The sequence below is a fragment of the Haemaphysalis longicornis genome, unplaced genomic scaffold (assembly GCF_048455015.1).
Source record: "Haemaphysalis longicornis isolate Haplotype H1 unplaced genomic scaffold, Haemaphysalis longicornis Haplotype H1 scaffold_4, whole genome shotgun sequence".
Taxonomy (NCBI): domain Eukaryota; kingdom Metazoa; phylum Arthropoda; class Arachnida; order Ixodida; family Ixodidae; genus Haemaphysalis; species Haemaphysalis longicornis.
In genome coordinates, this window is record NW_027526361.1 from 119,520,096 (window position 1) to 119,543,099 (window position 23,004).

Genomic DNA, 23,004 nt, shown 5'->3' on the forward strand with positions numbered 1-23,004 from the left:
TGCTATAAATACTTACCTGCCGCGGCAATGATAACTGTTGTGTCTTTCTGCGCTGACCATAACAGCTTGCGAAGGGCTTAAGCTCACCACGTTCCGTTTCAATATTGCAAAAATGGAGCTGTTAACTAGGTAACAGCTGCTTCGTGTATATCGTATAATAAGCATATGAGAAGGGAGCACTTTACGGTGTACCAGTCTCGGGAAGTGGGGTTTAAAGGGCTTCGACACCGCTATATACGTACCTTGGGCGTGTTATAATTGTTTACACGTGCAAATAGCATTCTCAGCAGTAGCAAATGACCGTTGTTTGAAACCAGTGGAAGCAATAACAAGCTGGATAAATCAAATCCCGATTTGTTTCTCCGGCCTATCCCGAACCTATTTCAGTCGGCGATTGCCATGGCGAGTAAAGTACCTTAAAATTGAACTGATCCGTCATTGCTACTGAGCATGCGCAAAATGTACGACCGGTCATAGTATAACTTTATTCGTGAAATACTGTTTATTACAAAAAGCGAAACAGCTCAAGTGAAGCAGTTGTCTGAGTAGCACTGACACAATAAATTGTAACGTTCAACTTCGTGCAAAGAATTTTATAATTGGTACATTTGTAATGTCGCTTGCGCCTGTCTACTTCTTACACGGAGTCACAAGGTAAATACTTGTCTGGATTAGGATGATTGTGTAAGTCAGAACAGTCCCGGTGGCCTGAAAGAAAAAAGAAGTGGGATCAGAAGGTCTAATAAATGAAAAGTGTTTGGTTATAACACCTTTCACTGTGAAAAGTTTCCGCATGAACAAAATTCGCCCCCTCGAAATAATTTGCCATAATCATAACAGAATTCTTACATCTGAACAGGTATATGAGCTGTGGTATTCAAACTGTCGATGGTGTCTTTTTAGCGTTTCTAACTATTCACCGGTTTGAGATCAGTATTTAGCTTTTTATTTGATTTCCCACGCCTTGTTTTGCACACTTTCTAATGTGCTGTTGCAAATTCGTTCGTGCTTTTTGCATGTCGTTAATTGCACTAGTACCTACAAATTTCCAAGTGGGCATATTGTATTATTGCATAGTATGGTTATAACTGAATAGGTTTATGAAAACATGGAGTGTTGTTTGAAGCAATCTTTAGGCAGAAACTATGCTACAGGCCGGACTGTGGATTAGAGTAAACAAATTGTTCAACGTGTAAAACACGAAGCTGGAGAAGCAACTGAAAAATGTTAATGTGCAAAGTGGCTGTTAGCGTCGTCATTCAACATTTTTTTTCCACTGTACATTATTAATTACGCGCTGACTAAAAATTATTGTCGCATCTAATTTACCTAAATTTTTAATTTATTGCATGAGCATTCGTTGCTCAGCCTGTGAGCTGAATGTTTTTCCTCTAGGACGGAGGCCCAAGCATTAAAGGAAATTAAGACACGCTATAAAACAACGTGGACTCTTCTTATTCATTTTGCATGAATAAAGTTTGGACTCGGTTTTATGCCTACAGTTTAACGATAACTAGAAATACTCCTACAACACGATTATTACAATTCTCGCGCAGGACAGAAATTAATGTAACGTAATATCAGGATTTCAGTTATATTGTTACGCTGCAGAACGTTAGGCTATTTAGAAGTTGTGCACATAAATAATTCATTTACTAATTATTCACAAGCGATGTCTATAGCAGCGAATCGCAGCTTTGAGGTCGTTTCTGCTCCTTCATGAACGGTTTCCTGTAGGTGGTAGTGATGATGGCCCACACATATACAGCGCGTACCCATTCAGAGGAATCGCCGTCTTCGCATCGGGTCTTTTCTTTGTCTTCTATTGTGCTGGATCATGACGCAACATAGACGCTTCGATTTTCTTTTTAATAAACTGTGACCCGTGGTAATATAAAGCTTTCTTCATTGCCACCAGAATATGGGAATGCGATCTTGTTGTATTTCAACCTATTCTGCTACACCATAGCCACGTTTCACTATTGTGACGACACCCGAGACTTCATGTATGGTACCGTCATTGTCTTTGTTGTATGGAGGTTGGCATAAAATTACAAATATTTACAACAGCACCTGTTGTTGAAGAATTCATTTACTTGGTCAAAGTTACTTATTCTGTCGCCTAATTGCTCGGGTAGGTCCGAAGATGTATTTGCAGTGTGGTTTAATGCGCATGTGTTTCAACGTACGAATTATAAACACCAGTCCAAGATTTTTTCACCTGTTTCCAAACTTGATAAGTTAGGCTAAATGTTCCTACAGTATCCATAAGCACTCTGAGGTGCCAACGAACCGAATCAGACAAATATAAAACATCGTGCACTCCGGAATCCAGTTCTGTAAGCAATTAGTAAGAGAATGGTGGACATAGCTAATAACTACACATAAAGACAAACGCGTGCGCTTTCCTAAATAAAACATAAATTAGCATGTGCATTGGTGATTTCAGATGTAGTATATTGTAGCGTGTGGATAAAACAACCGGGCACTTTTAATTACTGCGCACACGGATAGTCAAAAATGGCGACTCAGCTGGAGCAAGAGCACCGGCAAGAGACCTTCGTCCTTCTCTTCGTTCAGCCCCGTCTCGCGCTACCATTAGCGGGATTGACCGCGTCGCCATTGTAACAATAGACACCGCTACATTACCCCCCTCTTCTGCCAGCATCGTCCCGATGCCGTGGTATAGGACCAGGCGAGGATAGCTTCGGATCCGGATGGCGACGATGCGGCGGCTCACTGTCCAAGTACATAGAGGCGTCAGCGAAGAGCTCAGCTTCCACACTGGGCTTGGCTTGGGGGGTGGGCGGGGTGCCGTTATAAGCGGCAAAAGTCTCTGTCGTAATACGGCTTCATTCGTACGACGCGCACGACCTCGGTAGTTGTCTTGCGCCGTCAGGTGTGCGCCCTACTATCCGGTGTGACTTCATAGTTGACGTCACTAATCCGACGCACCACCTTGTAGGGCCCGAAGTACCGACGAAGCAGTTTTTCGGATCGGCCCCGCTGACGTACTGGCATCCACACCCACACCGTGTCTCCGGGGTTGTAGAACACAATACGTCGGCGCTGATTGTAATGGCTTGCGTCGACACGCTGCTGATTTTCTATTCGTTGTTGTGCCAGCTGTCGAGCTTCCTCCGCCTTCTGTACGAAGTCGTCGACATCACCATTGTATTCGTCCTCTTGAACGGGTAGCATAGAATCCAGTGTCGTGGTGACCGTGCGATCGTAAACCAATTGGAAGGGAGCCAGTCCTGTAGTGTCTTGAACTGCCGTGTTGTAGGCGAATGTTACGTAAGCTAGAATGTCATCCCATGTTTTGTGTTCGACGTCGACATACATAGAAAGCACGTCGGCGAGGGTTCTGTTCAATCTCTCGGTCAAGCCGTTGGTCTGCGGGTGGTATGCTGTCGTTCGCCTATGGGTGGTCTCAGTTAACCTCATGATAGACTGCATGAGATTGGCTGTAAAGGCTGTCCCTCTGTCTGTTATAACGACCTGCGGGGCCCCGTGTCGTAAAACGACGCTGTTCACAAAAAACTCCGCAACCTCAGCCGACGTTGCCCGCACTACAGACGCTGTCTCCGCATAGCGCGTAAGGTAGTCTGTCGCTACCACTATCCATCTGTTTCCCTTTGTTGACGTCGGAGATGGGCCAAGAAGTTCCATACCGACTTGCTGGAATGGTGCTGTAGGCGGTTTTATCGGCTGAAGAAGGCCTGCCGGTTTCAAAGGGGGAGTCTTCCTTCTTTGGCACTCACGGCAGCTCCTAACGTACTGCTGGACCGTTTGCAAAAGTTTCGGCCAGAAGTACTTTTGCCGAATCCTGGATACTGTACGGCTGACACCCAAATGGCCGGCTGAAGGTTCGTCGTGACAGGCATGCAAGATTTCCGCACGCATGGCCGACGGCACAACGAGTAGAAACGCCCCCTTTGTGTTTCCAAAATTGCGTTTGTAAAGCATGCTATTCCGGAACCTGAAGGAGGCGATGTTGCGGACAAAAGCTGCCGGTATGCGAACGTCACGACCTTCCAGATACTGGATAATGAGTAGCAGCTCTGGGTCAGCTCGTTGCAGTTGGGCCATTTCGGACGTGCTGACGGCTCCAAGAAACGGTAGATCCTCCTCTATTTCTTGGTCTGGTGAGTCTACAGGCGCTCGGGACAAGCAGTCGGCATCGTTATGGATGCGTCTGGACTTGTAGACGACCTTCATGTCGTACTCCTGCAGGCGAAGGCTCCATCTAGCAAGGCGCCCAGAGGGTCCTTTAAGTTTGCCACAAGGAGGTTGTATACAATCTCCTTGGTTTGCCAGCTAACACAACGAGTGGTTGTCGTTGACGAGCTTAAACGGCCTACCGTAGAGGTATGGCCGGAACTTGCTGATGGCCCAGACTGCGGCGAGGCACTCTTTCTCGGTTGTGGAGTAATTGGCCTCCGCTCTGGAAAGTGTGCGACTTGCGTACGCTAGGACTCTTTCAGCACCGTCCTGCCACTGCACGAGAACCGCGCCGAGACCGACATTACTGGCGTCTGTGTGTACTTCGATATCCGCATGTCCGTCAAAATGAGTAAGAACCGGAGCTGTTCGTAGCCGGTTTCGCAGGTCGTTGAAAGCGACTTTTTGCTCTTCTTGCCACACAAATGGTTCATCGTCTTTTGTCAGGTGTGTCAAGGGTTCTGCGATGTCCGAAAAATTCTCAACAAAGCGTCTGTAATAAGCAGAGAGTCCCAGGAAATAACGAACAGCTTTTTTGTCAGCTGGTTTCGGGAAGCCTGCTACAGCCGCCGTCTTCTCAGGGTCTGGTGCCACTCCTTCCGCGCTGATAACGTGGCCAAGAAAACGCAGCTGTTTGTACCCAAACTGGCACTTTTCCGGCTTTATAGTTAAACCAGCCGAACCAATAGCCTCCAGGACGAGCCGCAGTCTATGTAGGTGTTCTTCGAAGGATGCGGAGAAAACAACGACATCGTCGAGGTACACCAGACATGACTGCCATTTTAACCCGGCTAAGAGAGTATCCATCATTCGCTGGAATGTCGCGGGTGCTGAGCAAAGGCCGAACGGGAGCACTTTAAATTAATACAGTCCGTCAGGTGTGACGAACGCCGTTTTCTCCCGGTCTCGCTCATCGACCTCAATCTGCCAGTATCCGCTTTTGAGGTGTAATGACGAGAAATACCTTGCGTTGCGCAGCCGATCCAGTGCGTCGTCTATGCGCGGAAGAGGTTACACGTCTCGTTTTGTCAAGCTGTTTAGCTTCCTGTAATCCACACAGAAGCGCAGGGTCTTGTCCTTCTTTTCTACCAGCACCAGAGGGGACGCCCACGGACTTTTCGACGGCTGAATTACGTCGTCTTGGAGCATTTCCTTTACTTGGCTCCGGATGGCTTCCCTTTCTTTGTAGGACACGCGATATGGGTGCTGGTGCACGGGCTTTGTGGTTTCGTCCACGATGATGCGATGTTTTGCGACGGGTGTTTGTCGGACCTTTGACGACGTAGAGAAAAAATCGCAGTTCTCCAGGAGGTCGGTTAGCTGCTGCTTGTAGGTCGGTAGCAAATCTGGACAGATGTGCACCAACTCTAAAACGGCCTTGGGATCCGAAGCTTCAGGTCCTTCTGTCCCCACGGTGCATAGATCTGCCAACTGATCGCACTCATGCAGGGAAGCAATGGCAGTTCCTTTTGCAACGTGTTGGACCTCGTTTCCGAAGTTTGTCAGAAGGACGTGTGCGCAACCATCCCGCAGGTGTACAAGGCCTCTTGCTACGCAATTTTTTTTTCCAACAGCAACTTGGTGTTCCCTTCGGCGAGACGCTCATAGTTTTCAGATGCGTCTCCCCTTACGAAGACCACGACACTGATTCGCGGCGGTACAGTGACATCGTCGTCAACCACCCGGAGGGCACAGACTTCTGCAAGGTCATTCGTGGCGATGGCGCCTCTCGTCGAGAACGTCTCTGCGGATGACTGCAGGTCGATGACAGCTTCGTTCGCTCACAGGAAGTCCATACCCAGTATAACATCTCTTGAACATTGTGGAAGTACCAGGAATTCGCCGACGTAGCAGTAGCCCCGGATGCCAAACCTAGCTGTGCAGCGGCCTGTTGGAGCAATGAGATACCCGCCCGCTGTGCGAATGTGAGGCTCTGTCCACTGCGTCAGTACTTTCTTGAGCTCCTGCGCCAGGTTGCTGCTAATAACTGAGTAGTCCGCCCCTGTATCAATAAGCGCAGTAACGTCGCAGTCGTCGATCGTCAGAGCCATGTCGGAGGTGGCTGCTTGCTCAGAACTGGCCGGCGGTGTCTGTTCAGCGGAATGTCGTCGAGAGCAGGTTGGAGGATCTTCGCTGGAAGCCCGTTCAGCGACCGCACCTCCAGAGGTCGCTGATCTTAGTTTTCCCGTCGCGGGCTGGGCGAGCGACGCCCAGGTGAGCTGGATAGGCGATGAGGGCTTGGAGACCGGTAACGGAATGACGACGCTGATCCGACGTCCTGACGGTTGGAGACAGGGGAAGGTTGCCGTCTGGAGAGGTACTCTCTGATTTCGCTGCGACGCTCACCGTTCCTGGGGCAAGGAGCATCAGGATGAAAACCGCGAAGGCCGGCACGGCGATACGGGCACACCCTGTAGAGATGGCCAGCCTCTCCACAGTGGTAACACAGTGGAGTGCGATCCGGTGCGCGCCATACATCCGTATTGCGAAGTGTGCCCTGGTACGCAAGTTGAGGGCGCCGGAATCTAGGCTGACGAGGACCAACGGCGCCATTTACGTCCGCATAAGGCGGGGTGCACACGGGAGGGACGACACTCGCAGCAGCACACGTGCTGGGTTGTTGCAGAGCTTGAGCGTATGTAGCGCAGTAGAGCGGCGGCGGCTGCAGATTCAGTTCCACGGGTTCTCGTACAGCTTGCCTTACTTCCTCTCTAACCACTTGAGCGAGAGAGGCACACGCTGGCGAAGCCGTAGGCACTTGTGACATACGGAGTTCTTCCCGCACTACAGAACGAATTAGCTCCCGTAGGGCATCCTGGCTGGTGGCCAATTTAGCAGACAGCACATCCGCTTGAGTGCAGCTGAGATTGCGGTCATACTGCCTGGCGCGCTGCTCCAATGTCCTCTCCATTACCGTGGCTTCTGCCATAAATTATGCGACGGTGTGCGGAGGGTGGCGTACAAGCCCGGCAAAGAGCTTCTGTTTCACACCTCGCATGAGGTGTCGCAGCTTCTTGTCTTCAGCCATAGTACGGTCGGCGCGTGTGAAAAGGCGGTACATGTCCTCGCAGTACATTGCCACGCTCTCATTGGGACGCTGATTTCTGGTGTGTACCGCAGCTTCGGCCTTTTCCCTGCGGTCGCCTCTTGCATGGGCAGCCAGAAACCTACTGCGAAATTCGTCCCAGGTTGGGAACTCCCTTTCGTGGTTCTCAAACCACGTCCTCGCGTGGTGGTCGAGGGAGAAATACACTTGTTGCCGTTTCATCACTGCATCCCATCTGTTAAAGCTCGCGACGCGCTCATACAGGTCAAGGCAGTCCTCAGCGTCCTCAAAGACGTTGCCGTTAAATATTGGCGGCGTTCGCGGCTGATGGATGACGAACTGACCTGGGACGGCATAGTCAGTCTGCGTCGTAGTTGAGGTCATGATGCGTGTTCTCGCTGCCCGGGTTGTCGCTGGCAGCAGTCCGAATTCGGGTGAAGCACCTTGGAGTCGACGACTGGTGCCTTGGTGAACCGGAGTCAGCTCCGTGCGAGGCGCTTCGTCTCCAGCAACGCTATCTTCTTGACGCATACGGGGTCACAACCCGCACCCTCTACCAAAAATGTAGCGTGTGGATAAAACAACGGGGCACTTTTAATTACTGCGCACACGGATAGTCAAAAATGGCGACCCAGCTGGAGCAAGAGCACCGGCAAGAGACCTTCGTCCTTCTCTTCGTTCATCCCCGTCTCGCGCTACCATTAGCGGGATTGACCGCGTCGCGATTGTAACAATAGACACCGCTACAATATATTAAAGACGTTTCGACGCCACATCTATGACTCCGAAGGTACTAATATACATTACCGCGAAATTCTAAATCCATCAAAACGAGAACTTATGTGCTGCTTTCAGGTTACACCCCTATTCTTTATTCTTGTTGTCGATTTACTATTTCGCAGGCTACCTAAGAATTCCCCTTTCTTTGCTTTACTCGCAACCACTGCAAGAACACTGCAAGGCTACCTGTTTGTACAACACAAATATAGCAGTTAACAATTTCGACTAGAAAATGTGGCGGAACTCTACATTTTTTCATTGGATGACCAAACGGCTGTTTGTGCGGCGTTAATGGTACGTGGAAAGCATCTGGTACGGTATACTGGGAAGACAAAAACTCTACGGCACGACGGCATTGAACCATTCGTCTGAGCGACTGGCAATCAATCACCGTTGTTGGATCGATGTGTAGCTTTCTTTTTTGGTCGTGCACTTTGATTGTACTCACCCTAGAGATTCGTCCAAAATATCGTTTCTAGCAGTTCATTTTGGTTTGAATGATTTCAAGGGGGTTCTGTGAGATCAATATAAACACCAGCGTGTGTAACGTTTATAACAAAAATCGCTTTTGTGGTTAAGTGATCATCCATTTCATAGAACGTATTCTGAAAGCGTCGCCAAAACAGCAATAAATATTGTGGTCGTGTCACATAGAAGTGGCGATTTGAATTTAGGTTTGAGAAGGATGCTCAGAGGAACCTCTAAGTAAGATTTAGGCGAGGCAAATGGGCCGGAGGAATCCCATAACTGTGGAATAGTTTATGAGATTGTTTTTATTTATGACGGTACATAAAGTCATTTTTTGCAAACTACAGAAACTGCTATTGCCTACGATGAAACTAAAACTACGTATTCAATGATATAATAACCTTACCTTCGACAGGGCCCTCGTTTCGAGGCTGTAAAGTCCCCATATGTTGAAGCGGTATCGTTCTGGCTCGAGCGCCTGCAGGAAAACTTGCAGCTGCAATGTTGAAGGTGCAAAAGTGAGTTTAACGGCGTATGCACAAACTGTTTCAGAAGGGGCCTCGCGAATGCCTTATCAATGAAAAACGTAACTGAAACGGTTTGTCACATTACTTAAGAAAGTCGGCAGTCTGCGTCGGCATTGATGTGGTATTATGTGGCCACTGGAATGATGCGTTTTTACCTGGATTAAAGCAAACAGAGCGGACGCATTTCATGCTTATACCAAAAATTGACCGCAGCTCATGCGTCCTCCTTTGTGCAGTATCTCACCTGTATTTCAGTGTGTTTTGTATGCCGACTACAAAGCCTTCCTGACAGACGGTATTGGTATATTATATCACGTTTTGAAGACGTTCCAGTAGGGTCAGGTTTTTATGCTGTGGTAAGCGGTAATAGTCCATAAGTGCCGTTTACTTTTAAATTTAGGTGACTTCACGTCGATCTTATCGACATTCAGGGGAGAATAATTACTACGCGCATTTTTTAAACAATCGCAAGTTTGTGTAATATACACATTCTTTAAACATGGCATAATCCATTTTGCGCATAATATGCGCTATTTACTGGATACATAATAGTTGTTCGAGGGGAATTTTGCACCATTCATCCATGTGCTTATTGTAATGCCGAATACCGAGGAATTGGAGTATCATCCGCATTATAATTACGCTTATTATATACTATTCTACATTGGAGCTTTGTGTTCTCTCAATAAGGGAAATTACGCATTGCTCACATGTATCTCCAGTGCAGCCTCTTTCATTACAAGCAGTTAGCAAATGATATATTGAAACTCCAAATCACTTTGTGTGAAAACAGAAAGGCTGATCAAGGACGGAAGATTTTATTGTGATAGTTTCCCCGAAAAATGCTGCTGTTTTTGCTGCTTTCTTACACAAGGTCATATGGGCGCTTTGTTGCAACACGTCTGCGAAGATCGAAAAGCTGACAGACACGAGCAGTGCAAAAGCCGTTCAACTCTCAGGTTTTTTCCTAGTGAGGAATAATTGTTTGTTTTCCCTGCTATACATTTCTTGTTATTCACGATTCTTCAGGATTCATTGATTACTTGTCAACTAAACCGAAAGCTAGGTATTAACAGTCGCAGAAACCACGACTAAAGGTGAAGAAGCTCGTCATACCTCTTGTTGAGCGGGGAGCTTCAAGTGTTTGTAGTATCCTCCGGTGGACAGAAGTTCCTTCAACTTGCCGACCTTTTGCACCAAAAAGAAAAAGATAAGAAAAGAGTGCACCACGACATGAACGTCATTACTTGCATGCTAGTGTTTTGTCTCGTTTCGATTTCGGGAATGGACCAATCAAAAATTAGCTTTATAGGACTCTTAAGTTACTCAGCTCTGATTAATCAGGCGTGGCAGCATAATTGCTTAACTAATCTGTCTGTTCAAAGTTATGAGCTCCCAAGCTTCCATTCCTGTGAATAATATTTACATGCAAAGAACATTAAGAATGCTTCCACAAATGTTGCGAACGATTTCAACGCTTCGCCAGCTCCTTTTACCTCCGTGACTAATGCTTCTCGAGCACCTCGAAACAATTGCTTACAGCCTGAACATGGGACGAAGGGCGAGGCACGTAGATACAGATGCAGGCGCTGTGTCCATTACAATTAAAATTATTTTAAGATCATGAATCAACTCGCACCTGAGTCCTGCTTCTCGAACACCCCAAGAATAAACACCACTCGAGAAACATTTTAGCGGGCCAAGTGGACCACAAATTTTGCTTTCAGTTCGTAATGTTGCTGCGTATAACCAACACACAGAATAGTGATTTTTGGGTACCACAAAGCTGAGTTATTCTTTGGTGTCCGTCATGGCTTGCCATGGAATTTTGCGGTACGCTTGAGACACCTTCATGAATAAAACTAGCAATGAACCTGTACTACCCTGTTCACACTGCACCGTAAAATGATTTACCCCCTTAAGGGGGTAAATCACTGCATGTAATTATCTCCCTAACACTTTAGCAACAACATAAAGAAAGCCCCTGTTAAAGATATTTTGTCGTTCATAACACCTTCACACCGTGGCGGAAACAGAAGAACATACCCTTTTAAAGGGTTTTTTATGCTGAATTGCACCTTTTTGTTTCTCAATAAGGTTTAGAGGGTTTAGTAAAGACAAAGAGGGTGTATACCATTTCACTGCGAACGAATTCTATTGTCAAACTCTCTAGTCTATACATAAACCGGACAATTCAAAGTACTCTGCAGGTTAAGACAGCGCGGTATGTTCTTTCATGCAGGAATTTTCACCATTCTCGCATGCGTCTCATTCCACGGCCTTTTCAGACAGAACTTCGAGAAAACGTCGTTTCTGCGTAAAAAAAAACACTTCACAATCTACAGCAAGCTTGAAATTCATGCATATACGCAGAAATGAAATTATAAACACTGCACGGGGGGAAGGCAACTAGGCAGCCCTGGCCAAATTATTCAATGCATAACGTGGGAACACATTCGGAACCGTTGTAGCGCAAGTGGACAAACTTATTTGTGGAGCCGCGACGTTTTTGATGCCCTGGCTAGCCTGTTGGTACGCATAAATTCAAAGCTGAAAGCGTTTGAATAACACAGTATTAGCTAGCCGCAAATCACCTGCCTCCTTCTTATGGCACACGACAGTATTAAGCGAACCGTCTCCGCCCAGCATCCTTTTTACGTCCGTCCTCAGCGGATGCTTCGTCCACAATTGTGCTGTTAAATGCCGCGCGGTGAGTGGGTTGGCGAACGTTTGGGTGTCTACTGAGTATTCAAGGCAAACAAAGGTGTTTTGACTTGCACGCTTTCACGAAACGTTTCGAGCCGTATTAGTTTACCACGACTTTAATCAATGCATCCATGACAGCTACCAGCCCGGACCTCACCACTGTGATTAAGCAGGCTCTGAGCAGTGCCTTTAAGAGGACGTTTGTAGAGGAGTGCCGGTCAAAGCCTGACCTCCGACTTTTAAAGCTGCTGGCCCAGCGCAAACAGTCTGAAATGGCTGCCTCAAGAGATCCATCGGGTTCACTGGCCCGAAAACGTTTGCAACGCCTGGCCGCGGTGGCCAGACGGCATGAGATGCGTCTTTCAAGGCAATGATGGCTTAGCTGGTCTGAGTCGCTCGGCCCCGCGTCTACCACAGCATCTATTTGGCCCACTTTTCGAGCAGCGTAATTATGTGGCCGCACTCTGGATGCAGCAGTCAGGGCGTGCTTCGCATCGGGCAAAAACCCCGACCAATTTGACATCGATGTGGTCCTTGTACCTTTCATTTCACGCCTTTCCCGCTAGAAGCCCGTGCCCGTGCCCGTTTACGTGGTCAGTGGAATTCAATCGGCTTTCACCATGGCAGAGTTCCTTGCTGCGATTGACCAGGCGAAACTTCGGTCATATCGCGGCCCAGACGATGTTACATGTGAGGTTTATAAGAACCTCGACGATCCCGCCCTCAGCCATGTTCTCGATTCTGCCAACAAGGTGTGGCTCTTGGGCCAAATTTAAAATCATGGCTCTGGGCAAATATCGTTCCTACACCGAAGCCAGGCAAGCCACCTTACCGTCTCCCCAAATTGCGCCCAATCGCATTGACTTGCACCTTGCGTAAACAGCTGGAGCGGATGCTGGCGACGCTACTTCAAAGGGGGGGGGGGGGGAATTTTATGATGGCACCACCGGGCACAGATTGGGTTCAGACTTCGTCTGGGGACTGAGGATGGACTGGACCTTTTTAGTGGTGCTACTTGCCGCCGGTCGCACAAATTGCGGATGTAGCTTGTAATGGACATTCACAAGGCATATGACTTCAGCCGCGGTGCCAAAGCCTACTTGTGCCGGAAAGGGTCCGCTCTTTTATTCGGACCTTCTTGCCTAAAAGATGATTTTCGGTAAGGATTGGAGGGGCTAGTTACGGCAATTTTACACCTCTCCGTGGAGTGCCTCAGGGGTCGGTGATCTTACCCTTTCTCTTTAATGTGGCTATTATGCCGCTTGCCTGGCATCTTGGCTCCATATCAGACCTGCACTTTCTGGTACACGCGGACGATATTACGCTATGAACTGTCCACCAAGATTTCCACCAACTGTCCACCACGTCTATTTGTCTCAGCAAACCGTGTGCTGCTACAAGCTTTAACTGATGCACAGAATTGGAGTGAATACGCAGGTCTTGCGAGTCGAAAAGACAGCCATTCTGTATATCCACCTTCGAGTGGACAAAATTCTCGTTGCCGGTTGGCCCGTTTTTGTACTGTTGCTATTGAGTATAACCGGTTGTACTACGGTGGTACCGAGGTGCTATTGAAAGCTTCATTTACTCGATGTAGCCAGGGCTTCGCGCCGTCGTCGACAGGGATGTCCCCGCTCGCACTACCTCTTCGGCCAGCATGTACGCACTGGCACCTCTCTTCGCGTGCTGGGATTACATATTTCATCATCTGGGCCCTCTGCCCTGTGCTTCGATCTTCCCGCCAACAAGCAGGTCAAATGCTACATCTTATCCGACGCGTTTTGCAATAGTCTGGAAGACCGTGATTCCAAATTGGCCGACTCTTGGTGTGGTCAAGCTCTATCAAGCTCAATTCCAGCGCATGACCCAGGCATAGTGGGCCCGACTTGAAGCAGTCAATAGAGCTGGAATGCGGTAGATCACCTGCCTCCCTCAATGAATGCCTATAAAACCCATGCAGGCAGAAACTCAACTCAACACCCTGGATGAGCTTCTATATCAACGCGGCTTCTCCCGTAAGCACAAACTTAATTTTGTGGCTGAAGCAGCGGCGTTGGCTATCTACATGGGGGTTTGAGTACCCACTTTACCGACCCACCCTGTAACTTGGCCCACTTGCCTGTACCATCAAGTGACCGACAGCCGGCCACTCACTAGACTCCACATTCGGTTGACAGGAAAGGCAGACGCGCATTCCGCGGGCGCAGCAACACTGGCGGCTGTGAAGCAGCCCCAGGTTGTAGAGGCATTCGTGGACGCTGGGGCCTATTACAGCGTTTTAACTACAGCGATGCATGGTCCCTCTACAGAAGCGAACCTTTCCAACGCTGCAATGTCCAGAAGCGAACCAAACCTGCGTTTACGAAACACTCCGCACCTTACCTTCTATGCTGGCGGGGCTTACAGCCTTTCGAGCCGGACTGCAGGCGCTAATGCCGGCCCTTCTTTAAGAAGCCCCCTGGAAGTTCTTCTGTCCTTTACACGGATTCAACGCCGGCCATGCGTAATTGTCGCCGTGTAGCCTCCAACTCGTCTGCTTCATAGCATGGTGGACACCTACCCCTTCCCTCTCGGAATGTTGTGGATCCGGCGTAATACCCTTATTGCTGATATTGCGGCAGATAGTTCCTGCGCCTTACGTCTATTGCACGACCGATTCCCTTGCTACCCCCATGAAAAATAGGTCAAACTAAAGGAGAGTCTGCGTCACGCCTGGCGCGCTCTCATCCCACCGTGTGGAACAGACCTTCCGAGTGGGCTCGCTCACTGGGAGGAGGTCCTGCTGCTTAGACTTACAGTTGGGGTGTCCCTCTCTCTTGCGGTTACCCAGGTGCACCCACCGCGATACCATGCCCCGTTTGCCAACTGTCCCTTCTGTATGGCTCCTGCTGATTACGCTGACACGAATCGCCTCTTATGGACGTGCCCTTTTCTGACTGCAGTGACACCACGGCACCTTCGTGGCAGAGGCCTGCATCCTGGCAGACCCCCGATCTATAGCGATAACTGGGGGTGCCCCACCACCGCTATGTTCTGGACTTCGTCTGGGAAACTGGTGCGAACCTGTACTTTTAGGACTCTCTAAACTATGCCAAGGGGCACACCATCGCAGTTAAATAAAACCTGCTAATTTCAAATGGTGAAAATTTCTCAAATGTTTTATATTAGGCTTCCGAATAGGTTTTTGTGTTTCTAGGTTAGTTTATGTTATCAACCACATTCTCTTCGGCGTTCTTCCTTTTACAGCGTACGTCGATTGCAATTACTGCTCCCGCGGGTAGCAATGGCTGTATACTAGACTGCTTCTCCATTTGTACGAGCCACGGCCCATGTATATATTTCTGCCGTACGGCTGTTCGAATTTATGAGAGTTCGTCAACGTAATTCAAATGTTTTGTGTTCTACAAGCCAGGTTAATGCGTTGTGTCAAGAGGTGGAAATAATATGTCTCGAATCTACGCCTTGGCTTTGTGGCGTGCTGTAGCGGAACGCTACGGAGTTATGTAGGCCATCTTGAGGTCGTGGCATGTGCAGAAAGGTCCACACACCATTGCCTTTAAACCAAAAAAGACAGCACCGCCGCGATTTAACGTTCATTCATGAAATCAGAGCATACCGCCTTAGACAATGAGCCATGGCGGCGTTTTTTTTTTCAGGTGGGGCGAACATATCTCGGCTATAAGGAAATTTAGAAGCCTGCAGTTGCTCACATTACATAAAAATTAGCCAAATGACTTCACCAGAAAATAATATTTTTCTGTAATGGTAATATTCTTGTCTAAGGCAAGTAAGATGGCAAGTTGGGCTTGTTGGTGCAGATTCAGATTCACAATGGAAGCACCGCAAGAAAGACAGGGAAAAAAAGAAAAGGACGGTCCAAAGCCCTGCGCCTCGTCCCCGCTTCTTTTGTTACTTTGTTTCTGGTGCTGTTTTTCATCACCAATATGGATTTGTCTAAGGCCTGTATTGCGGAATTCGCAAGGTGCATTGGTGTTCGCTTACCTCAGCGACCACGCTGTCGGCACCCTTTGCGGAGACGAGTGCGTGCGCGGTCATGTAGCCGACGTAGAGGACGTAAGCGTAAGCAGGCATCAGACCGAACTGGTCTGTGACGGCGTAGTAGAAAGCGACACACAGACGGCCCATGGATGCCACGTGAGCCGTGAGTAGGCCAGCCTGGAATGCGTTCTGGGAAGCTGCCAGCAGGCGACGCACCAGACGCAGGTCCTGCTTCAATTCAGCTAAGCCCGAAGGTTCTCCCCACCTGAAGACGAAACTCTCGCCGGTTCGGTCCACTGCATTTATCGCATGAGAAACAATTTATACATGGGTTCGCAGAAACGGTACTAATTTCTGTTACGGAAAGCGTTTAGTGCAGAACACGTGCTAAACGAAGAAATATGTTAGCATTCCAGTGAACGCAAACCGCGGAAGGTACTACAATTGTGATTTTATATAGTGCAAGAGTAGAGAAGGCTATCGCGATAATATTATGGTAATTATAAATACGGGAGTTCATTGCAACAGTTATAAAATGACAATGAATTGAAGCTCTAGAACAACGGGACAAGCGAGTCGACATACGCAAAGCGCTACTTCAAACAGATTTTATCAGCAGACGAACACATACATATACATGAACACTAGCCCACATCATAGTGCTATTCCATCACGTCACACTGGCCTCAACACATTATCACGGTTTTTCTTTGATAGGCGACAGACGCAGTACTAACGCTCTCAGTGTGTTATTTCTAGATCATCTAAATAGAACAACCTTCCGTCTTCCCTGATGCTTGATGCATTTAAGAAGCACTTGACATACGGCTCACTTCATGCCAAGTCTCCGCAAATTGTTGGCCTTGTGTTTGTGTTTCAAATAGTGTGTGTTTTGTTAGGTTTGTCTCACAAATTAAATTTTTATTTTGACCCAGGAATGTACTTTTTCCCCAAATCAATAAACAGTAATTGTTTAGGCTGTACTGTAACTGATTTCTATATTTGCGCTAAATCTCATTTCCACGCACCGTGAACGTTCGTATGATTTTTGTAACTTCATTTATTTTTGTGCGCTATACCACTTCTTTCAAAATTTACCAATGATTAACAAGGGAGCCAAACATTTCTTCAAATAAAAAAGTCCCTTTGTCAGACACTCTTTTACTAAAAATTCGAAATATTCGTACGTTTAGCTGCTCGCGCGAACTTTTGAAACACGTTAGGCAATTTTTAAAATTAACTTCTGGCAGAAGAAAATTTTATTAAACTTTCGGATTTGTATTAACCACTATTATGCCGAAGGAAAAATTTACCAGCAAGCAATTTAGTACTTACCTGAGGAAAAGTATGTGTTGAATGATGTCCAGAACAGCAAAAGTGTTTCATAACAATTTTGTTACCCTCGTTATGGGTGACTTAGTAAAAACGAGGGTGAGAATAAGGGTGTTGGGAAGGGGATATTACAGTATTACACTTACCGCGGCTTTGTATCTGGCTGTTTATCTGGGCGACATAGGCCGCCGCCATCCAGGTGCAGATGGCGACACCAGTTTGTGGCAGGTAGCCCCACCACATGGTGACCAGTGCACCCGCAATGCTGATAATGCCGCCGATCACTTGCAGGGCCGATGACGCCTTGCCAAGGTATCGCATCGCGAGGCGCCCATCCTGGTCCACAACTTCTATCACCAACAGCAGCATTATGCCCGCATAGATGCGCGACAGACGGCGCCTCGCTGCCTCGGGCAAGGGCAGGCGAGCCTCAAGGCTTTCGTTGAGCCTGTCGATGGTGACGAGCCACTGCGAACCCAGAGAGAACGCTTAGAAGGCCGCCAGTTTTTCGGAGTAAAACCCCTAACTCTCAATGTAACAACGCTCATGGCAAAAAACAAACAAACAGATTCTGCGAGTTATGTAAAATATGTAAAGGATATGTAAAATGAAGCCAGAAAAACTGAGAAGCAGGCTGCGCGCAGTGTATTAGGACGTGGCCGCGTAAATAATTGTTCCTCGGCGATCTTGCCTTTCGCATTTTTACTTTGTTCCCGTGCCAGTCAGTACAAGATTCCTTGTTCCTTAGTCACCTCCGTACCAAAATTTGTGTTGTCTGTGCAGTGCAGTTAACCATGAATGCCGGGTACTCTACGAGCATGGAAAGTTAGGAATGATCCATTAAAAGAATTGTGATTGGAGAATGCCAAGGCTATGTGACAAAGACATGCTGCCAAATTGGACGAGCAAAAGCAGCACTGCTTAGTGAAGCCGTTGTCCAAATATTGTTTTGAAACCTTTATTCAGTATCAGTCTATTCATTATACCTAAAAGTGCACAATGGGCAGAACGGGGGAAAACTAATGCCAATGTATTTGCTGCGACTTAAGTTGCATTTAGCACACGCCAAGCATAATGCCGAATGGCAGTGTCGTTAGGAGGCCACTGGTTTTTAGAAATAAGGAAAAAAGAGTTCAGTTTCCAAATCATGTTGGCGTTTTGTAATTACTGTTTTTCGTAGGAATTGCGCAACATTGTCAAGTGGTTGAAAGTCAAAATTTCATGCATGGTGAATGTTGTCATAATGGTGCATCTATTCTGGATAACATGCATGACCTTGCCCTCAGTAGGTTCCCAGGTTCATCGCGCCCGCAAGTCGCAAACCTAAAAGGAGAAAGCCTCACTATCACTATTAGCAACTATGTAGTCAACAATACATATTCGTCATTACCAGAAAGAGCACCCGATCTCGGCAAGACAGCCCCAGCAGTACGAACACACAGCTTCATCCCCTCACCATCTGGTATCCGCTTTCCACTTGCTGTCTCCGCTGCTGCTAACGTCTGGGCGCGAAGTCTGTAGCACTGCCTGCCACTGCGCAAAATTCGGAGCTAGAGCTGATGATGACAAGGCCCTTCCTCTATAGACACTCAATCTACTCTGACTCAGAAGCCTCGGCCAACTCACTGCTATTCTAGTAGAAGAATCGTGGCACCTGCTTTCTGCCAGCCTATTAGGTTATTTTCGTAAAACAATTCGCCGCAGTCGACAGTGTCACAACCCCCCCCCCTTCCCACCCGGTATTGAGAAATTAGAAGCACATCCTCTAGTTGTTTTTGCGAGCAGTTTTGTTTACAGTAATATTATTTGCGACTGGGAATGGGCTGTATATAAACGTCGGTTAGAACCAAAAACCAATTCGGGACAGTCACAACACCTCATCAAGTTCAGCGTGCATGCAAATGTTGTGCTGATCCAGCACTACATTTACTGACTCTTTCTGCGGGAATCCTGGAACTCTTTCCATGAAGCCTTGAGGAGTGTGTATGCTCGCGGGAACCACCAAAAAATCCAAGTACTGTAAATAGTGGCGTTAGTTGTGCTGGAAAAAGGAAGAAGCCGATGCTCTAGTTCTGGCCTCAGGCTTTTTTGTTGACTGATTCAGCAGCCGAATTGAACACACCTGTCACGCCCTAAGCACAAACCTTTCTCATCGAAAACGGCCTAGGGAGCTAAAAGTGGCTGAAGGGAGTAGTTGATTTGCCTATTTTCACTGATTTTCAGTCTTCAGAACGGAAGGCTCACCTTATGTACGTAAATTCATTTAAATTCGTTGGCGCAATAGACAAGATACCAAAGGTCACTCCTACGAAATCAGAACTCTGTGCTCCACCTGGTAGCTCTTTCTTTTTACGAATAAAGTAGTATTTTGTTCCGTTCAAAAGTGACCACATCTAATTTCTTCTCAGGCGACTTTAACCCTACCAAAGCTGGCTTGGTTCAAAACAGCATACTGTGTCCCCGGTTCCTCGCGGGACTTTACAAAATGTTCTGCAAAATATTTGGCCTTAAGAAAGAGGTATTGCTCTGCACACTACACCGCCTTCTGGACACATTAAAATGAGGCAATAAATTTACCTTCTGCTTAAAGATTGCACAAGGTGTAGGCGAATTACAAAAATAATTAGGCAAGCTTATCGCCAAAAAAAAACGAACATTTTAGCCTCTATCACACTGCGTGAATCGCAATATAGATAACGCAAAATGAAATTTCCTGGCGGTTACTTCTCCGGTTATTTAAGTTCAGACACACGTGTAAACGACAGCTACGAAAACTTCCTGCCCCAACGCGCCTGCCGGAGAACCGTTTACAAAGTTTTTTTCTGTCGTCTGATTGCGTCATTTCTGATTGCTAGTGATCCCTTTTATTGTTATTATTTCTATTGGTGTATACTTTTGAAATGAAATTGTTCGAGAACTGTTTTTTTTTTCATTCCATAGTATAATTAAGGAACGCGTATTTAACTGTGTGACTATTCCTGTGGTCAAAAAGGGTTTTTTTTTCGAGTGTACAACAATGCTTTCTTTTTATGCCCTGTGTAGAACATTTTTTTTTTCTCGTCTGGAACGACGCTTTTATAGTTGGCATTAGTGTTTCTTGGTGGTGCTCCTTGGTGTTTTCCTGATGAATCCGCGACTGCCTCTTTGTACAGTACTGCTATTTTGGTTTTTTTCGGCGTCAGTGAAGACGCTTTGATAGTATGTATTCCTTGGTGTGTTTTCCACTGCTGTCAATACAGGGGCATCCGCCTCCTCGTCAAGCTACTTCTCACAGTAGCTTTTTGCGGCTGCTCCATCATTTTTGCTGAAAACGAAAGTAAAGATTTGATTACATTTTATTTGATTTTGTAATTTCAATACACGGTCTTCTAGAAACAATTCCAGGGAGTGGTAAGCAGGTGTTATTTACTTCGCTGATATTGCGTCATAGTATATATTTCCGTATATATTGGGAAAAAAACCACGTAGAAAACACGAACAATTGTAAAAAAGTATTTTTATTATCACGGATGCTCCTTTTTTACACCATTCAAAAGATTTGCTTTAGTCGTGTAACGTAATTCCAATAGGTCGTAGTGATGACGGTCATTTGCCAGCTCTTGATTGGTTGCTGCTAAACCAACAGATCGACTGCTTACGCTACACATTGCCCGTTAATTTGATGTGTACTGTAAAAATTCCCCCGCACCTCCCCGAAGGGAATCGTGCAGAAATGCGAATTCATTGGGTGCACCGATGAGTGTATTGCGAGTAATGGCGTAATTAATGACGAGAGTGTGAACGTAATCATTTATTCATCAGCACCTGTTTGTGTTATCGTTGTACCTGACGGCCACAATCACTGCCTTGTGATCGCTGAAGTGCACGGTCAAAGGGTCTTTGAGAAGCATACGCGCGTCACAGTTTCGCGTAAAGACCAGATCAATGCAACATCCGTGAATGGTAGTGGGGCACGTGTCGAAGCCGGCAGAGAGACAATGCATAGAGTGCCTGGTCTGCATGTACTCGACCAGCCACTCGCCACTCTTCTTGCGCACGTCAACGTTGAAGTCGCCAACCAAGACTATGGGGTCAGAGGGTTTGGAGCGCACGCGCACACTTTCCATAGCCGCGTCCAGCTGCGCGGCAACGGCGTCTCGAGCGAGGTTGGGCGCGAGGTACACGTTCACCACAAAGACTCCGTCTCCGGTGTAGGCAAGGGTGTACAAGTCCTTGTACGGAGACGTGTCTCGAACGGGAGACGTGGCAACGGCGTGCGATATCAAGTTCCCATACACGTTAGACACGAGACTAACACCGCAGTACTCGCCGTCCTTGCCGCTTCGAGCAAACTAGTACAGCTCGCTTCAAGCGCATGCGTTCGGCATTGAGCGCGGAGAGATAACACCTGCGGGCGCACGCCGACGGAGCACGACAATCCCCGACTAAGAAATGCCTTCGCATTTACGACGACGACGACGACGAAGGCAGAACTACGAGGCGCGCGCTCACGTGCGCTCGCGCTGGAGGGATGCAGGCGCACGCCGGCCAACGGAGCAAGACAACCCCCGGCTAATAAATGCATTCGCATTTAAAAATAGGGGGGGGGGGGCAGCTCTTATTTGGCGAGACACATACTGAAGAGTCGCGACGCGAATGTTGATGTTGTAGCGGCAGCTCCACCGACATCGCTGGATCGAGCGCCGCTCCTCGCGCAGCAGCCTGATGGACATGGCCGCGCGAGCGCACGAGGACACGGGGGTCGCACTGGTGCTGACAAAATAGAATCTGGTTTTGCCTTGCGACGAACGGTCGTCCTGCCTGAGGCTCCTTCCTCTCGCCCGACATAGCGCCCTACAATTGGTGACCCTACCGAACACGCCACCGAGGTTAATGTAGAGCCATATCCCTCGACAACCAGGACTCAACCCGTTCGCGAGAAGCCGGCGAAGCAGTCTCAGCCTTGACCGTTCGGCTTCCGCAATTCTGGGAGCGCCACCCGACGACCTGGTTTCTGCAAGCAGAGGCGCAATTGCAGCTAGCTCGGATCACCTCTCAAGAAACCAAATTTCTCCACGTCGTCGGAGCCCTTCCGCCGACAGCCGCAGAGGAGATCTCCGACATCCTCACTTCGTTCAACCACACCCGCCCCGCAGCGCCTTACGACCAGCTCAAGGCTGCACTCCTGGAGCGCACAGCTGCTTCGGAACGCACGCGCATTCAGCAGCTTCTCTCCTCTGAGGAGCTCGGCGACCGCAGGCCAAGCCAACTGCTACGGCACATGAAGAAACTCCTTGGCACGCATTCTCACGCCATGGATGACACACTGCTGCGTGAGCTCTTCCTTCAGCGCCTACCTTCCAACGTCCAAATGGTCCTCGCCACTGCCGCAGCCATGCGCCTGCAGGCACTCGCCGCGCTGGCAGACAAAGTCATGGAGGTCGCCACCCCCTTTTCTCAAGTGGCCGCGGTTGCATCGGCTAAACCTCTGTCTCCTCCCTGCCCCAGGAACCCCGCTTCAGCGTCCAGTGAGTCTGCCGCTTCATCTAGACTCGACAGCCTTTGCAGTCGTTTAGAGAAGATCATCGTTGCCGCAACACCCCGCGATGTCTCGCCGCAACGTTCCCGTCAACGCCGTCGCTCGTCGTCGCAGCGACGGCGCCCAGAGCGCCCACGCAGTGAATCGCCTAACCCGGGAATTTGCTACTACCACCGGCGTTTCGGCGCTGATGCCCGCCACTGCCGTCTGCCCTGCGCCTGGACGGGAAACGGCCTGGCCGACCGCTAACGGCGACAAGCGATCTCGGCCCAACACAGGAATGTCGCCTCTTTCACGTCACCGACCGCACCACCGGACAGAGGCTTCTCGTGGATACCGGTGCCCAGGTTAGCGTTTTGCCCGCTACACGCTCGGATCGTGCTTCTCGTGCCACCTCGCATTTA

General features: G+C 48.2%; 2 protein-coding genes across 2 annotated transcripts; one reads left to right on the forward strand and one right to left on the reverse strand.

The window, feature by feature from the left end:
* Nucleotides 1-606: 606 nt before the first annotated feature.
* Nucleotides 607-17,782, reverse strand: LOC144179969 (uncharacterized). Its single transcript, XM_077708384.1, has 6 exons — nt 17,774-17,782; nt 17,229-17,550; nt 15,754-16,046; nt 10,162-10,233; nt 8,925-9,014; nt 607-708 (listed from the first exon to the last, which is right to left on the reverse strand). Exons 1-6 carry the CDS (start codon nt 17,780-17,782, stop codon nt 631-633), a joined length of 864 nt encoding a protein of 287 aa, XP_077564510.1. The 3' UTR covers nt 607-630.
* A 94-nt stretch (nt 17,783-17,876) lies between these two features.
* On the forward strand, nt 17,877-22,593 carry LOC144179970 (uncharacterized). The gene is made up of 3 exons (XM_077708385.1): nt 17,877-17,887; nt 21,961-22,522; nt 22,570-22,593. The coding sequence occupies exons 1-3, from the start codon at nt 17,877-17,879 to the stop codon at nt 22,591-22,593; spliced, it is 597 nt and encodes a 198-aa protein (XP_077564511.1).
* Nucleotides 22,594-23,004: the final 411 nt, after the last annotated feature.

Bases quoted from the DNA above. Each gene is read 5' to 3' on its own strand.
- LOC144179969 (XM_077708384.1), bottom strand. The intron at 16,047-17,228 runs GTAAGTGTAATA...CGATAAATGCAG, and splicing joins CAGCCAGATACAAAGCCGCG to TGGACCGAACCGGCGAGAGT. The intron at 9,015-10,161 runs GTATGACGAGCT...TCAACATTGCAG, and splicing joins AGCTCCCCGCTCAACAAGAG to CTGCAAGTTTTCCTGCAGGC.
- LOC144179970 (XM_077708385.1), top strand. The intron at 22,523-22,569 runs GTGGCCGCGGTT...TCCCTGCCCCAG, and splicing joins TCGCCACCCCCTTTTCTCAA to GAACCCCGCTTCAGCGTCCA.